The sequence below is a fragment of the Rhinichthys klamathensis genome, unplaced genomic scaffold (assembly GCF_029890125.1).
Source record: "Rhinichthys klamathensis goyatoka isolate OS25496 unplaced genomic scaffold, OSU_Roscu_1.1 h1tg000183l_1, whole genome shotgun sequence".
Taxonomy (NCBI): Eukaryota; Metazoa; Chordata; class Actinopteri; order Cypriniformes; family Leuciscidae; genus Rhinichthys; species Rhinichthys klamathensis.
In genome coordinates, this window is record NW_026606711.1 from 1 (window position 1) to 16,884 (window position 16,884).

Consider the following 16,884-nt stretch of genomic DNA (forward strand, 5'->3'; position numbering starts at 1 on the left):
ACCACAAGATAAACTTGTGACTGGCACATTTTACGCAGTTTACTTGCACTCTGTTGCACACATTGGTGGGTCGTGTTTTTGAACTAGACCACCTTAGCTTGAACAAAACCGTTCTCGTTCACATTCAAATCAAAGACAGCCTTCAAAGATTGATTGTAGCGCGAACCAATAGCGTTCGACTGCGGGCAGTGGAAGGAATATTTGATTGGTTGGAACTACTGAACGAATACGCCCTCTTTGCTGGCTTTCTAAACGTGTTCGTGATTCGTGAATGAACTAAATGAATACGTTCGTGGAGATTTGCTGCTAGTTAACAAAGGGAATGGAAAATTACATGATGTTAAAAAATCTTTCTGGAGTTTCTTAGTAGATTTGAAGACACTCTACTCACTTGTTTTACTCGACGACTTGGAGAGTGATTATAGTTGTCTCATTGAACGAATCTTTCGAAAGATTCGAGTCACTGGGATGATTTAAACCCCCCACCTTTAGCACATAAGCATTTTACTTTCAACATACTTTAAATTATACTTTCAAACTAATATATTTGAATACATAGTGATGTACCAAAATAACATAGACTATGAAACGTAAATTTGGAAATGAGCAAAAAACATTTAACAATGATGAAAAGATGTATAGATCAGACAGGCTCTACCGCAGAGGATCTGTTTATTTGTCAAAGGAATCATGATATATGACAGATGGTGCATTCATCATGCTCATAGGAATAGCTTGAGTAAACACATACAGGCCATACAAATCAATATCTCAATGCATCCATCTAAAAACAAACAAGTGATATTAAAATGTCTCAGAGCCTTTTTACTGATAAAGATGGTCTGATATCCATTTTTATTTTTTTTAATATTACAAATAATTTGGTATTTTAGAGCTGGAGCAGCTGTCTTAAGTGGCCTATCATAACCGGAATTATACAAGTTGTGAAAAAGAATTACTTTTTTTATGTGCAGTTGCTAAAAGAAAACAAACATGTTTGATCTGAGAAAATTCTCTTTAACATACAGCAAAGTTTGCAACTGAAGCGTGCTCCGATTAGGCCTTCAGACACAAGTAAATTAATAAACAATGAAAAATAATTAAGGTTTAATAATACTGTTAAAGGGTTTGCTATTAACAGCAAATGTTGATACTTCATAACTGCATACACCTCGTTCAAAATGTAATGACTTTGTTGGTATAGCTGCTTCAAAAGTAGAAAATCACTCAAATGTTTAGTTTTCCACAAGCAAATCAGCACACACACCCGCACACACTACTAAAAATAATTTTAAAAATGGGATAGAAACGGGTCACAAAAAAATAGAACAAGACAGAACATTTGCCATGTCTACTGTGAATAAAGCAGTCTTTGCCATGGAAACAGTCATACAGCATCACAGACTGTACAAAGTGTGAAAACGAACGAATCACTAAATCATTTAGCGTAACTAAATATTTCTACTTGGAGCCTGGTTTTTAAATATCAGGCTCAGAAGTGACCCTGTTAACCGCAGTGCTCAACACATGCATTCATATCTGTGTATTGTGTTTTAACATACAAATACATTTGTTTGTTTTTTTTTTTGTTTTTTTTTTCACTACTGCATATCCTTCAGTGTGATGTTAAAGTGTTATGTGTCTGCTTGCAGACGAGCAGAAGTATAAATCAGCCGTTTCTGTGCGGGAATAGATTCACAGGTCCTGTTCATGCATCTGCTGTTGCATTTTCTGAAGCATCTCCTGCATCCTCCGCAACTGTAAGGGACAATATTAGGCAGATTCAGCATTTGCAAATGTCTCAAAAATACTATTTTCCTGACTAGTTTTGTGCTCAGGGCCACATTTACAAAGTTAAAGGGATAGTTCACCCAAAAATGACAATTCTGCCATCATTTACTCACCCTCAAGTTGATCCAAACCTGTATGAGTTTCTTTCTTCTGTTGAACACAAAAGAAGATATTTTGAAGAATGTTGGCAATTAAACAGTTGATGGACCCCATTGACTTCCATAGTAGGAAAAAAATCAATGGAAGTCAATGGGGTCCATCAACTGTCTGGTTACCAACATTCTTTAAAATATTTTCTTTTGTGTTCAACAGAAGAAAGAAACTCACACAGGTTTGGAACCACTTGACGGTGATCAAATTATGACAACATTTTCATTTTTGGGTGAACTATCCCTTTAAGAAATAAAATAGCTAGATTAAGCAGGACTGCTGACCTCTTCATCCTTCATCTTTATCAGCTTTTCTGTCTCTACGTCAGGGGTGGACAGTGGTAGTATCGGGATGGGACTTTCCACACGATTATCCTGGGTCAGTTTGCTGGTGAAAACCAAACATTTCATAAGTGAACTCAATGGCTGTATTTTTTCCTATTATGTTTAGTAAGATATTTGGAAAAACCATTGTGACTTACCTTGTCATTTGCTGTATGCACTGCGCCCTGTAGTTTTCATAGTGCACGTCACACGTGATGTCTTTCAGGTCGTGCATGTGTGAGCGAATCAACATGGTCCTCAACTTGACGAAATCACAATGGGACTGATTGTCCACTGTGATGAAAAAGAGTTGGAGGGGGTTGAAATTTATCTAGTTGGTTAATTATATAAATTTTAAGTCTTACTTTCGCTGTATGTACAGAGTTTGTCTTGTGCAAAATGTAGATATTCAAGCACAGATTTGTACTGACCTTCCACAATGCCCCATGGGTAAAGTCTCCCTCTCACCCGCTGACCTTTGACCTCCACTATTGTGTTGCTTCCAATCACGGCAAATGGAGTGCTCTCCTAAAAGCACAAAACATAGAGATTTATATTTCTTGCTTCTAAGCTGTAATGCTTTTAGGCCTGGTTTCACAGACAGGGCTTAGATTAAGCCAGGATTAAGCCTTTTTTAGGACATTTAAATGGCTTTTATAAATGTGCCTTAGAAAAAAACATTATTGGTGTGAATCTTGAGACAAAACTATGTCACTGACATATTTTAAGATATATCAGTGCAAATTGTTTTCAGTTAAAACAGCTCAAACATGCATTTTAGTCTGAGACTAGCTTAAGCCTTGTTTTTGAGTTTACATTAGTTTGTTAGTTAGTTGGTCAGGTTCTCCAGTAAGAGTTGAGTTTATAGCAATTCTTTTGAAGATTGTGACAGGGTTTAAACTAAATCTTTTTAAAAAAACATACGTTACTTGAAATAAATTAAAGGTTAAATGTAATGAAATAAAATATATATATATATTTTTAAATTATGGTTATTTTATTTCAGCTAGTTGCATTTAGTTAAATTTAGTTTAGTTCTTTTAGTTTAACTTGATGTACTACGATAACTAAAACTGAAAAATAAAAATTACTAAAAATATTTTTTATTAAAAAATAGTTAATGAAAATTGCAAAAACACAAATTAAAATAAAACAAAAAATAATTCAAAATATTGATCAAAACTATAATAGTATCAAAGTGACAGTAATATAACTCTGGATTGTGTCCCTTGTTCAAACAAATATTTATTTAAATTTTATTTGTTATTTTATCTTATTTTATTTATTATTTTATTTAAGTTCACTTGGTTTCACTAATTATTACAATTTATAACAACTGTTTTCTTTTTGAATAGATTTTAAAATATAATTTATTCCTTTGATCAAAGCTGAATTTTCAGCATCATTACTCCAGTCTTCAGAGTCACATGATCCTTCAGAAATCACTCTAATATGCTGATTTGCTGCTCAAGAAACATTTCTTATTATTTTCAATGTTGCTTAATATTTTTGTGGAAACCGTGATACATTTTTGAACCCCTTGACGGAGGCAGCTCACTTGGTTTCGTAGTAAAATACTTTCACTCATACTGTTTTTTTTTCTGACATGGACCTTATGAACCAGACATCAGCCTTGGATGGAACAGAAAACATAATTTTTCATGTCTCGAGTCATTACGTACTCAAGCATCCATTTATAAGTCATAAAACGGACCTTAAGCTCTCGGTCCTGTTGCTTGAGCTCCTCGTCCTCATCGGAATCACAGTCTGGGAACTGGTATACTTTGATACCGAACTTCTCAATCTCCTCTCTCACCTTGAATAGAAGGATCAAAAACATGTGTTACGTCAGAAGCCCTGACACTATCGAGCAAGGACACGCTGTGTGTATGAATGTGAACTGAGTGTGTGCATGTACAGTATAAACAGGCTGAGGTGGAGGTGGATCCGCTTTACCCTGTCCTTCATCTTCCTCATCTCCGCTGGCGTCAGACAGTCAGCCTTGGAAATGAGTGGAACCACGTTCACCTTGTCCTGCAGAGCCTTCATAAACTCCACGTCCACGGGCCGCAGCCTGGGAGGAGAGCAGAGAGAGTGAGTGAGCTTATCCGGTCTGAGATACTTTATTTACTTTGCTGTCAAAATATACATGCATATATATATATATATATATATATATACATATAGGGCCCTATCATACACCGGACGCAATTTGGCGCGACGCAAGTGTTTTTTGCTAGTTTCAGCCTGACATAGTTATCATTTTCACGTCCACAAGGCACACACACAGGCACGCGCAGCAGCACACAAACGTTTTTAAATGTGAAAAATTAAAGGATTACAATGTAAAGGATATTGTGTACATAAAGATATGGTGGAATCCGGCTCGTCCCGTAGATGGTCTGCTTGCTCGCTTTAACCTCGTGGACGAGAAGATCCGTTTGCGCTCTGGAGAAGCGTTCAGTCTTTCCGCTTGCAAATCCCGCCATGTAAATAGCGAATCCGCCATGGTGCGAGCGCAACTGGCTTTTAAAGGGAATGGGAGATGAGACTCTGATCGGTTTATTACGCCCAAAACACACCCATTACTCATTAAGAGAATAGGGACAACCCTTTTAGACCATGCGCTGGGTGCGCCGACCATTTTCCCGTCGTTAAACTAGCAAAAGTGGATTCGGACACACGCCCTAAGTGCACTTGCGCCGTGCGCTTTAGACCATGCGCTTAGATCGTTAAAATAGGGCCCATAGAGTCAGGCGTATATTACCCATGGCCAAATGGAGGGATGAAGTACAAGCAGCAGTGAACTCGATTATCCTGGATGTTCTTCCTGTTTAAGCCACTTTCATCCCGAAAATACTGTTCAAACTGCTGGTCAATATAGTCAGTATTGGCCTTCCAGCTGCAGGATTGAGAGGAAATTGTCAGATTACCAATAATTGAATGAACAAATCTGTGGTAAACTCTGAGTACGTACGTACCTCTCCGTATTATTGACAGCGTCTCCAAAACCTGGTGTGTCTACAATGGTCAGTTTCAGCTTAACGCCCTTCTCCTCAATGTCAACGGTGTGTTTGATGATCTCCACAGTCTGATTAATACGCTCTAATCAACAGAATACCTATTTGGTGACTTTATTTAATATTTAAATTGCAGTAAAATCTGCGAGCATGGGAGTAGAAATATACCTTCAGCATTCAGGAGTTTCCTGTCCTTGTACAGATCTGTGAGGAACAAGCTGTTGATGAGGGTGGACTTTCCAAGACCAGACTCCCCTGGAAAACATGGAGTTTAAACATTCAGAAATGCACTTATGGCCCAGATACATTGAGATGTCACACTCATGTGGTCGAGGCACGATTGAATTCTGTCGTCTCTCCATAATCTCCACATAGTGAAAAAAACTAGACTAAAATGTATTTAAAATATATTTATTTCATACCAAGTATAGTACAAATCTATTAACATATTTATTGACATATCACTTAAGACTTACTGATATATTATAATTTAACTTTATTGCACAATGCACATTTCTTAATATTAAGCCTAAAATGTGTTTTAATATCACTATTAGTAAGGATATTATGATCACTGTATAATATCAGTCGTTAAATGTAAGATATTTAAAGCGTACCTAAAGTATACTTGCAATAGTTCCATTTTAGCAGCATCAAATATACTTATGTATATCTTTAGTTGGACCTCAGCACTATTTCTGGATAACTAAAGTGCATTAAGTACAAAATTAGTTCTTCCAATTTAGCAAGCTTTATCCAGATCCACCAAAGGAGGGAGAGCATTTTCACATTTAGCTCCGAAGCTCTGGAATAGCCTTCCTGATATTGTTCGTTGCTCAGACTCGTTCTCCCAGTTTAAAACTAGACTAAAGACGCATCTATTTAGCCAGGCATTCATATAAATTTTATCTTACAGTTACTGTAAATTCGGCCTCTACTTCATAAACGCCAGAGGAGAACTGGCCCCCACTGAGCCTGGGTTCTCCCAAGGTTTTTTTTTTTCTCCATTGGGTCATCTGATGGAGTTTTTCGGTTTCTTGCCACTGTTGCCTTTGGCTTGCTCAGTTGGGAATATTCAAATTAAATGACCCATCATACCACTGATCAGCTCTACCAAACTTGGATGTCTTTTTCCAGTAATAAACAAACACTGTTAAGTTGTTTTGATTGATACTGTGAAGCAGCTTTGATACAATCTGTATTGTGAAAAGCGCTATATAAATATATTTGACTTGACTTGACTTTAAGTATATCAATTTAGTATACCAACAACAGTACAATTGCAGGCTATTTATATTAACTACATAAATATGTAAATGTATTTCTAGCATACTTTGCATAACATTTTCAAATACATTTTGGTATATTTATTTTTCACTAGGGCTGAATCATCAAAAGTGGCAAAAATACTTTTTAATTCCTGTTTTGGTGATAAGCAGTGTTGTTTAAGTATTATTTATATATTATCATAGTATTCAGTAATATTTTAAGTATTATTTTTATATTTTCAGCTTTCATTTAAGTAATTTTGTGACTTTTTTATATTTCTATTTAGCTTTATTTTATATTTATTTCAGTTTTAGTCATTTTAGTAATTGAACTTATTTTATTTCAAGGGAACATTTTTTTTAAGTCGGCATGAAACGGAAGTTGCAATAATCTTTTCTTCTTCATTGTGGCATATATCCGAGTGAAACAGCTTCTGGAATAAGGAAAAAATGTAGGGCGGGACTTGATTTTGTCTATCAGGATTTGATTGGATCGTTGGATCGTTGGGGTTTGATATCGGACGATCTCATGTGAGTGACAGTTTGCCCCGCCCTCACACCAGTCACTGCAAGAAGCATGTAATATAAGTCTCAGTTTTTCCCAGAATGTGTCTGTGAAGATTCAGTTTAAAATACTCAACAGATAATTTATTATACCTTGTTGTTAATGCCCGTTTAAGGAGTGGAAGAAAGCAACATGCTGTTTTCTACATATATCTTTAAATGCAAATTAGCTGCTGCTCCCCGCCCCGCTTTCCAGAAGAGGGCGGAGCCTTTACAGCTCATGCTTCGGATACTCTGACAACAACAAAAATGAAGAATGTCACATACCCAAAATGTCAGAAAGTTTCAGTAGTGGTGTTCCTTACGTTCGAACCAGAGTCGGACACTGATGGACTCAGTTACAACTTTTAGAAATGCAACTGGACGATTCTGAGTGGTTAGAGAATACATTTATGTAGCCTAGCTGTTGTGGCGTTAAATGGATTCAACTCATCGACTAGCATGTTTTTCAGAAACAACTTTTGTTCAAATCCAGCATTGAACTGACCCTTGTTTGTAAAGCAGTCCAGCGTAAAATGATTTGTGCAAATTTAAAACACTTTAACGGCTTTCTTTGCCACGTTTCCTTTATAAATTAAATTCAACTACGGTGTCCTCAGTGGCTCAGATGTCGGGAGTCTTTGGAGACTCTTATGTTCATTGGTACATCCAATAACAGAACATTTGTAATGTTTTTTTTGGTGCAGACATTGTATATCTCCAGCTGCTACAGCGAGGAAACAGAAATGGCGGACCACTGCAGCTCACTCAGGGCGGGATCTATGTTAATAGGGCACATCATCACCAGTCGTGGGCGGGGCTTCTGGAACCACTCTTTGGAGAGACTATTTATGATTCATGGGGATTATTAAAAAGGAGTGGGTGGATTTGTACCATTATAAGCTGGTTGTTTATACACACTGTGGACACACATCTGTGTTCTAACACCTTATAAAAGTGAATTTTGCATAATAGGTCCCCTTTAAGTCTTTCATCCAATATTTATGTTTCAGCTTTATTTCAATGAAGGGAAACCATATTTAATAGTTCTAATTTTAGCTTTAGTTAACAATAACAACATTGGTGATAAGGAAACTCACCTGCCACCATGAGTGTAAAATCAAAGCCTTTTTTGACCGACTTCCTGTGAACCTGGTTTGGGAGGGTGGCGAAGCCGACATACTCTTTTTCCTGAAAAATTGGATTATAATGGGATAATATAAAGGGATAGTTCCCCCAAAACTGAAAATTCTGTCATTAATCACTCACCCTCATGTCCTTCCAAACCCGTAAGACCTTCGTTCAACTTCGGAACACAAATGAAGATATTTTTGATAAAATCTGAAAGCTTTCTGTCCCTCTATTGACAGTAACGTCATTGCAACTTTCAAGACCCAGAAAGGTAGTAAAGACATTGTTAAATTAGTCCATGCGACTACAGTGGTTCAAACTTAAGGTTATGAAGCGATGAGAATACTTTTGTGTGCAAAAAAAACGTCTCGGGTTATGACTATAACCCTTGTTCCCTGAGAAGGGAACGAGACACTGCGTCGTTGAAAACGACTCTTTGGGGACGCTCCCTAAGCGTGCGCCTCTGAAGTATGAATGAAACTAATCCAATCCTGATTGGTGTTGCGTCGTGACGTAACATGTGACGGCATAACCGGATGTATAAAAACGGCGCTGATGCAAACACATACCAGCCTCGCGATGAAGCAAGACGCTCTAAGGCCTCTAGGGGCGTGGCAGGACGACGCAGTGTCTCGTTCCCTTCTCAGGGAACAAGGGTTATAGTCATAACCCGAGACGTTCCCTTTCGAGGGAACTCGCACTGCGTCGTTGAAAACGACTCTTTGGGGAACGAATGCCCACTATGCCACGCACCGGAACAAGGCCCGCCCTAAAGTGAAACTGAAACAGGCACAAAACTAGGACGAGAGCACTCGCGCACCAGGCGTACTAGGGAGGTGCAGACCATAAAACCTGATAAAGGTGTGCGGGGTAGCCCAACCGGCTGCCTCACAGATCTCCTGAAGAGGCACGCCCAGTTGGAGAGCCCTAGAGGAAGCCATGCCTCTAGTCGAGTGAGCCCTAACGGCCAAAGGTGAAGGCATATTGCGCACCTTGTAGGCCTCGGTAATAGCCTGAACAATCCAATTACTAATAGTTTGTTTGGACGCAGGGAGCCCCTTTTTAGGTGACCCAAAACACACCAACAGTTGGTCCGACCTCCTCCAGGAAGAGGACCTCTCAAGGTAAATGCTCAACGCTCTGACAGGACAGAGCAAATGGAGCCTCTCTTCCTCTGCCGACACATGAGGTGGAGGATGAAAAGCCTGAAGGACTGTAGACCGTGCCGCATTAGAAGGCACCTTAGGCACATAGCCCGGTCTTGGGTTCAAAATGACCTTAACTCCGCCAGGTGCAAACTCCAAGCAAGCTGGCGTTACTGCCAGGGCTTGGAGATCTCCCACCCTCTTAAGGGAAGTAATGGCTAAGAGGAATGCCATCTTGAAAGTCAGATCCTTGGGTGACGCCGACTGAAGAGGTTCGAAGGGGGCAAGGGATAACCCCTCGAGAACCACTGCCAGGTCCCAGGAGGAAACCCTGGACCTGGTTGTCGGTCTCATCCTCCATGTACCACGGAGAAAACGTACAACCAGTTGGTGCCTCCCCAAAGGCCCATCGCCCAGTGGTGCATGGAAAGCCGCAATGGCAGCTACGTACACTTTAAGCGTGGATGGGGAGAGACCCGCAGAGAAGCGATTTTGAAGAAACTCCAGAACTGAAGCCACCGGGCAGTTAACTGGATCTAGCTCATGTTCTCTACACCAAGTGGCAAAAACATTCCACTTGAGGCCATACAATCTCCTAGTAGACGGAGCCCTAGAGTTAAGTATGGTATCAACCACCCCGTCCGATAACCCAGCATTTAAGTACTGGACCCCCTCAGGGGCCAGACCCACAGCTTCCACAACTCTGGGCGAGGGTGGAAAACTGTGCCCTCCGCCTGAGACAACAGATCCCTCCTCAGAGGAATCTGCCACGGCGAGTCTATCAGGAGTGATACGATGTCTGAAAACCATACTCGGGCCGGCCACAACGGGGCTACCAGAAGAAGACTGATGCCCTCCTGACGGACCCTCTCTAGGACTCCCGGAAGCAGAGCAACGGGGGGAAAAGCATACAGGCGAAGCCTCGGCCAAGCCTGTACCATGGCATCCAACCCCAGCGGGGCTGAATGGGTGAGGGAAAATCAAAGGGGACAGTGGGACGTCTCTTGAGACGCGAATAAATCCACTTCCATAGGTCCGAACCTCTGCCATATTAGCTTCACCACGTCTGGGTGAAGTCTCCACTCCCCGGGCCTCAGCCCCTGCCTCGATAGGATGTCTGCTCCCCGATTCTGAACCCCCGGGACATATATTGCTCTGATAGACAATATTTTCCCCTGGGACCAAAGAATAATCTGATGCGCCAATCTGGATAGAGGGCGCGATCTGAGTCCCCCTTGTCGGTTCAGATAAGCTACCACTGATGTATTGTCCGATCGTACTAGGACATGGTAACCCTTGATGTCTGGAAGGAAGCTCCTCAGAGCCCTGAACACAGCCAACATCTCCAGGCAATTTATATGCCAAGAATGATGATGGTCCTGCCACAGACCCCTGGCAAAGCGGCCGTCCATGACCGCGCCCCAGCCAGTGAGGGAGGCGTCTGTCGAAACGGTTTTCCGGCGACACGACGCTCCTAACACTGGCCCTTGGGACAGGAACCAAGGTTTCTTCCATATTAATAGAGAACGAAGGCATCTGCGCGTTACTCTGATTATACGAAATGGATTCCCCTTGGGGGAAAACCCCTTGGCTTTCAGCCACCACTGGAGGGGCCTCATATGTAGAAGGCCCAAAGGTATAATGTTGGATGCCGCTGCCATGAGGCCCAGCATCCTTTGAAACCTCTTCACAGTGATGGGCTGGCCTAGCTTTATCCCAGAAACCATTGTCAGGATGGACTCGATTCGTGCGGGAGACATGTGTGCCCGCATCGTAACCGAATTCCATACCACGCCCAAAAACGTTGTTTTCTGAGCTGGTTCCAACACGCTTTTTTTCGTGTTGAGTCTCAACCCCAATTCCTGAATGTGGCCAAGGACGACATCTCGATGCCGAACCGCCATTTCCCGAGACTGGGCCAATATGAGCCAGTCGTCGATATAATTCAGTATACGGATGCCCTGAAGTCTTAATGGAGCCAGAGCTGCATCCATACACTTCGTGAACGTGCGGGGAGAGAGTGCTAGGCCGAACGGAAGAACCCGATACTGATATGCTTCGCCCCCGAAAGCAAACCTTAGGAACCTCCTGTGACACGGAAGGATGGAGACATGAAAATAGGCGTCTTTTAGGTCTATCGTGACAAACCAGTCCTCGGACCTGATTTGATTCACAATGATGGGAATCGTAAGCATTTTGAACCTGAATCTCCTCAGAGACCGATTCAACTGCCTTAGATCCAAAATCGGCCTTAGCCCGCCATCCTTCTTTGGAACTATAAAGTATCGGCTGTAAAATCCGGACTCTCTGTCTGGTGGGGGAACAATTTCTATAGCCCCTTTGACCAGGAGAGCCTGTACTTCTTGTTCCATAACCCGAGCCTGTTCTGGAACCACTGTAGTCGGCACCACCCCTGCAAACCTGGGAGGTCGGTGACCAAACTGCAGTCTGTATCCTTTTTCTATTATATTCAGGACCCATAGAGAAATATTTGGAAGAAGGCGCCACCCCTCTACAAAATTTACTAAGGGAACCAGCCTCTCGAGACTGGCCTCGGGTGTTTCTCGAGCACTGTTCTCGACCCCTTGACACAGCGAACTGGCAGGAAGCGGACGAGAACGATTTTGTGACCATAGTCGGTGCTCTCTTGCAAGCTCTTGGGGCGAACGCCACGGTGTGCGTTCGCTGGAAATCGATGCGACCCGAAGCGTCCAAGACGGCGGGACAACATCTCTTTCCAGAGGGCTCCGTTGTGAAAACAACCTCGGTTGTTCCCTCACGGGGGGGACAGCCCTCAGAGGTCCTACCAGATTGGCTAGGACCTCTTTCCTGAAGCCCTCTTTGCCTGAATGACGGCCCTCAAGTCGCCCTTCTGGCCAGAGGATTTAGAGTGAGAACGTTTCCTCTGTTGCCAAGCTCCCGAGGGAGGGGCTCGAGAGGAAACGCTCTCCTTTTGCTCCAGGCGATGGGAGGAGCTGGCTGACGGCTGAGGCTGGCCACTTGGACCAGCCCTCCTAGACCCAGATCTAGATCGGCGAGGGAGATACTGCTGAAAAGCTGCTGACTGTTTTTTCGCCTCCTGAAACCTGTCGACAACGGTGTTTACTGCGTCGCCGAACAGGCCAGAAGGCGATAACGGGGCATCCAACAAAAATGATCTGTCCTTATCCTTAATACCGGACAGATTAAGCCATAGATGCCTCTCTGTGGCCACCAAAGCTGCCATGGAGCGGCCAATAGCACGGGCCGTCTCCCTAGTGGCTCGGAGAGATAAATCAGTTGCTCTTCTAAGTTCCGCAATATCTTCGGGTGTTGGGCCCTCACCCTCATCTAGGTCTTTTAGGATATCGGCCTGGTACGCCTGCAAGATTGCCATAGAGTGCAGGGACGCACCAGCCCGACCAGCCGCCATATAAGCCCTGCCCACCATCGCAGAAGTGTCCCTGCATGGTTTGCTGGGCAGCGCCGGGGCTTTAAGCGAAGATGTCGCTTCGGGAGAAAGATAGCTCGCTAAAGCTTCCTCCACCCGCGGCATCTTGCCATACCCCGACTCTCTCGCACCCACCACATTACTATAATCACATAACGTAGGTGATGAAATACGAGATGAGTGGGGCTTCTCCCAGGATCTCGAAATCTCTTTATGAAGATCCGGGAAAAAAGGCAAGCCCCGGCGCTGAGGCTGTGAGCGATGCTGCAGGAATCTCTCGTCTAACTTGCTCTGACGAGAATCATCCTGCTTATCTTGTGGCCAACTAATATTGAGTTTGGCCACAGCACGCGTCACAACCTCCACTAACTCCTCATACGCGGGAACATGAGTCGGCGAGTGTGACTCATGTTCCCCGCTCCCGATGCTGATCACATCCACTTCCTCGGAAGCGGATAGTTCAAGCACCGGGCACTCGTCATGGGCAGAAGAAGCCGCAGCGCGGGCTTCTGCATCATGAGCGAGTGTTATAGAATCCACAGATGATGAACGAGAAAGTGCCTCAGCAGTCTCGTTCTCATCTGCGAGATCCTTTTGCGATCCCCACGATCTAAGCCTCCGCGCCGCCTCAACGGACGCGGGACCTGAACCGCAAGGATCGCGAGCTTGGCCATCTTTATCAAAAACAGCCAAGCTGGAGCGCAGCACTCTCAATGGAAGTGCTTCACAATGTGTACAGGGATCACAGGCAGCTCCCTCGAGAGCTGCCTGTGCGTGCTGCACTCCCAAACAATTCACACATAATGGATGCGTGTCCCCACCCGTGATAAATCTAGGACAGGGGTGCACACATCTAGTGAATTGCTCACTCGCCATACTCTCACTTTCAAACAGACAATACAACACCAAATAAGACAGACAGTTTTCAACAGATAGCGCTTGCTGAAGAGCGAAAGCTGGTATGTGTTTGCATCAGCGCCGTTTTTATACATCCGGTTATGCCGTCACATGTTACGTCACGACGTAACACCAATCAGGATTGGATTAGTTTCATTCATACTTCAGAGGCGCACGCTTAGGGAGCGTCCCCAAAGAGTCGTTTTCAACGACGCAGTGCGAGTTCCCTCGAAAGGGAACTAAAATAACGACTTTATTCAACGATCCCTTCTCTTCCATGTCATTCTCCTACGCTGTTGACGTAGTGTAAAGAGTGCAGTGCTTCTGGGTTCTACGTCAGAACGTCGGCTCACTATTGGCTAGCTCCTGCGTCAGCTTCACACGCATGTGTCGTGGTGCTCACATGACCAGCATCGGCCAATAGTGAGCCTACGTTCTGACGTAGAATTAGGAAGCGCTGTTCTCTTTACACTACGTCAACAGCGTAGGAGAATGACATGGAAAAGAAGAGATTGTTGAATAATGTCGTTATTTTGGGGGGATTTTGCACACAAAAAAGTATTCTAGTCGCTTCATAACATTAAGGTTGAATCACTGTAGTCACATGGATTATTTTAGCGATGTTTTTACTACCTTTCAGGGCCTTCAAAGTTGCAATGACGTTGCTGCCTATGGCTGGTTCAGAAACCTCTCAGATTTCATCAAAAATATCTTAATTTGTGTTCCGAAGATAAACGAAGGTCTTACAGGTTTGGAACGACATGAGGGTGAGTCATTAATGACAGAATTTTCATTTTTGGGTGAACTATCCCATTAATAATACAATGCTAATACTACCACATTCATTTCCATATCTAAACAACTGTACAGTATGCAAAAAACGGACATAGGCAAGCCAAATCATGTGATAGCTGAAGGGATAAAAATGAATCCAAGCGCCCCACCCCCAACCTTCACAGCCAGCCTGATGTATGCCACACGTGCTACATTACTAGGGCAATCCCACAATTCCTGCCATGTTTCATTGTGCTTAGTGAGTCTGTGCGGGAGCGCTCATGCCTGAAGGCCTCACGGTCCATATTTCAAATATTACATCATTTATCCTATTATATAAAACCTCTCTGCTGTCATATATAATCATTATGCTTGGTTTGAATCACAAATATGCAAATTTGGCCCTGTTTATTGGTCCAATTCATATTAGAGAACAGCAGAGTATAATCTCTAGGAAAGGAATGGCTGTGCATGACTGAATGGCCCAGTTTGAATCTGTGTTTGGATTAAAACACTAACACAATAAGACTAATTAGTAGAGTTTGCTTTTGAGATAGCATTACATAAAATGGCAATTTTGGGTCAGAAAGTGGAGGTCAACTACTTAAAATCTGTCGTTGTACAATAGACTCTCCTGCTTGGCTTCATCTCCAGGATTGTTTGGCCTGTCTGGAGAGAGGTTTATCCTCACCTAGGGCCATGGATATTGGATTTGGCTTTCAAGCACACTTGGCAACAGTCTCAGCCATGGGAAAGCGTGTTTGCATGCATTCATGGGCGTTCACAGAGAAATAACGCAAGAAATGAATTGGATGTTTCCTAGCAGAAAGAGGCATTAGCGTTACTTTCATCAGTCGTCCAGAATGACTGACAGTTCGCCCTCGGGTGGACATACGGAGAGCCAAGTTTTCACATTTTCTAAGCCAGTGCACAGCAGACCACATGAACATCAGCTTAACTCACACTTACCATGTTTTCTTAAGAGAATGTGAAATCAGAAAAATACCACAAAACATTGCAACACCTCAGTACAAAAAATAAACAAAATCATATAATAAATTAACAAGGATATTTATAATTAATAGCACTACATGGGTAAATGTCACCCCAGTAATTTAAAAGAAAAGACTATTATTTTATTATGCATTATTTTGCATTGTGACTTTATTTCTCTAATATTTAAACACATTTCTCCTTTAATTCTCATTATAGTAATGTGTATTAGTGTCACAATGCAAATAATCTAATTTGCGATCAAACATGATTCATTTTCTTTTCAGCAAAATGCAATGTTTTACTTTTCTATGGTGTTTGAGGTGGAATATGGCCTTTCTTTGAGATTCATGACGCATATCATTTAAAATAGTTATGTAATTAGATTCAGTGACATTTAATGAAAACTTTAAGACAGTGGCTAATGATGATGGTATCAGCATCGTTCTCATTGTTCTCAAATGATGCAATGGATGCAATTCTCCTGCTGCTTTACAGTGAGGTTAAACAGAGACATGTGAAATGTGGGACACTGAAAGCAGGCGGTGAGGATTAGTTTCATGCATCTCTGAAAATGGACAGCATCCATGTATTTGATAGAACAGATATTTGCAATCCTTAAATGCCTGATCAAATATACAGAAAATGATATTTTCGTGTTCATTGTTACTCTCTGACCAAACAGCTGTAGACAGAAGCTGTGAGTGATGATGCAGGACCGCTATTCATAGCAGTGTCCCAGAAATATATGCATGTTCACAGATGTGGATTAACCTATGTTAAACTCATAGAAATAATGATTACAGACAATAAAGCATGCTTACCTCTCCATCCTCTGCTGTGTGATGTGAGATGCCCGCAGCAGGTGAAGGATGCAGACGCCCATTCAAGCGTTGAGAAATCCACAACGATTGATGCAAACAGACATTACATTTCCTTTATTAAATCCCGCTGCTATTTCAGTCACACACCGTTAATACTTCACACATCTTACCTGATTTCACCGCTCGGCTCTTGTACCTGGCGCTGCTCGTCATCCCGACCGCTTTCGGAACGCGAAATCCCAAACCGTACTATGGAGAAGGCTTGCTCATTAATATTCATTTATCCAGCCTTCTCATTGGACGCTCTATTTAAAGACTACTGCTATTGGATGGCAACCGCACAACGGCATTATTACGTAATTAATATTCATTAGAAGAGGTTTAACCATAGTAGGTTTCATATTTTGGCTTTCAGAACAGCTGGAATAATTATGATGCTGCCGAATGCGGAGGGGAACGCTCTAACAGTAGCCACATCTGATCATATAGGGCCAACCATTTGCGAATTTATTTCATTGATCACATAAAACTAATAATAAATCGATATTTAGCCTACATAAAATAAAGACCATATGATTTAGAAATACTGTAAGGA

The 16,884-nt window shown here is 42.3% G+C and overlaps 1 protein-coding gene across 2 annotated transcripts; it reads right to left on the reverse strand.

Annotated features, from left to right (window-relative positions):
- Positions 1 to 655: 655 nt before the first annotated feature.
- septin5b (septin 5b) lies at positions 656 to 16,540 on the reverse strand. 2 transcript variants are annotated; one of them, XM_056261429.1, is made up of 11 exons: positions 16,446 to 16,540; positions 8,196 to 8,286; positions 5,453 to 5,539; positions 5,246 to 5,369; positions 5,032 to 5,166; positions 4,221 to 4,338; positions 3,979 to 4,080; positions 2,696 to 2,792; positions 2,423 to 2,558; positions 2,226 to 2,328; positions 656 to 1,758 (listed from the first exon to the last, which is right to left on the reverse strand). In XM_056261429.1, the coding sequence occupies exons 1-11, from the start codon at positions 16,500 to 16,502 to the stop codon at positions 1,696 to 1,698; spliced, it is 1,113 nt and encodes a 370-aa protein (XP_056117404.1). In that variant the 5' UTR covers positions 16,503 to 16,540; the 3' UTR covers positions 656 to 1,695. The 2 variants fall into 2 exon arrangements, with proteins under 2 accessions (XP_056117404.1, XP_056117405.1); XM_056261430.1 differs by lacking the exon at positions 16,446 to 16,540 and adding an exon at positions 16,290 to 16,432.
- Positions 16,541 to 16,884: the final 344 nt, after the last annotated feature.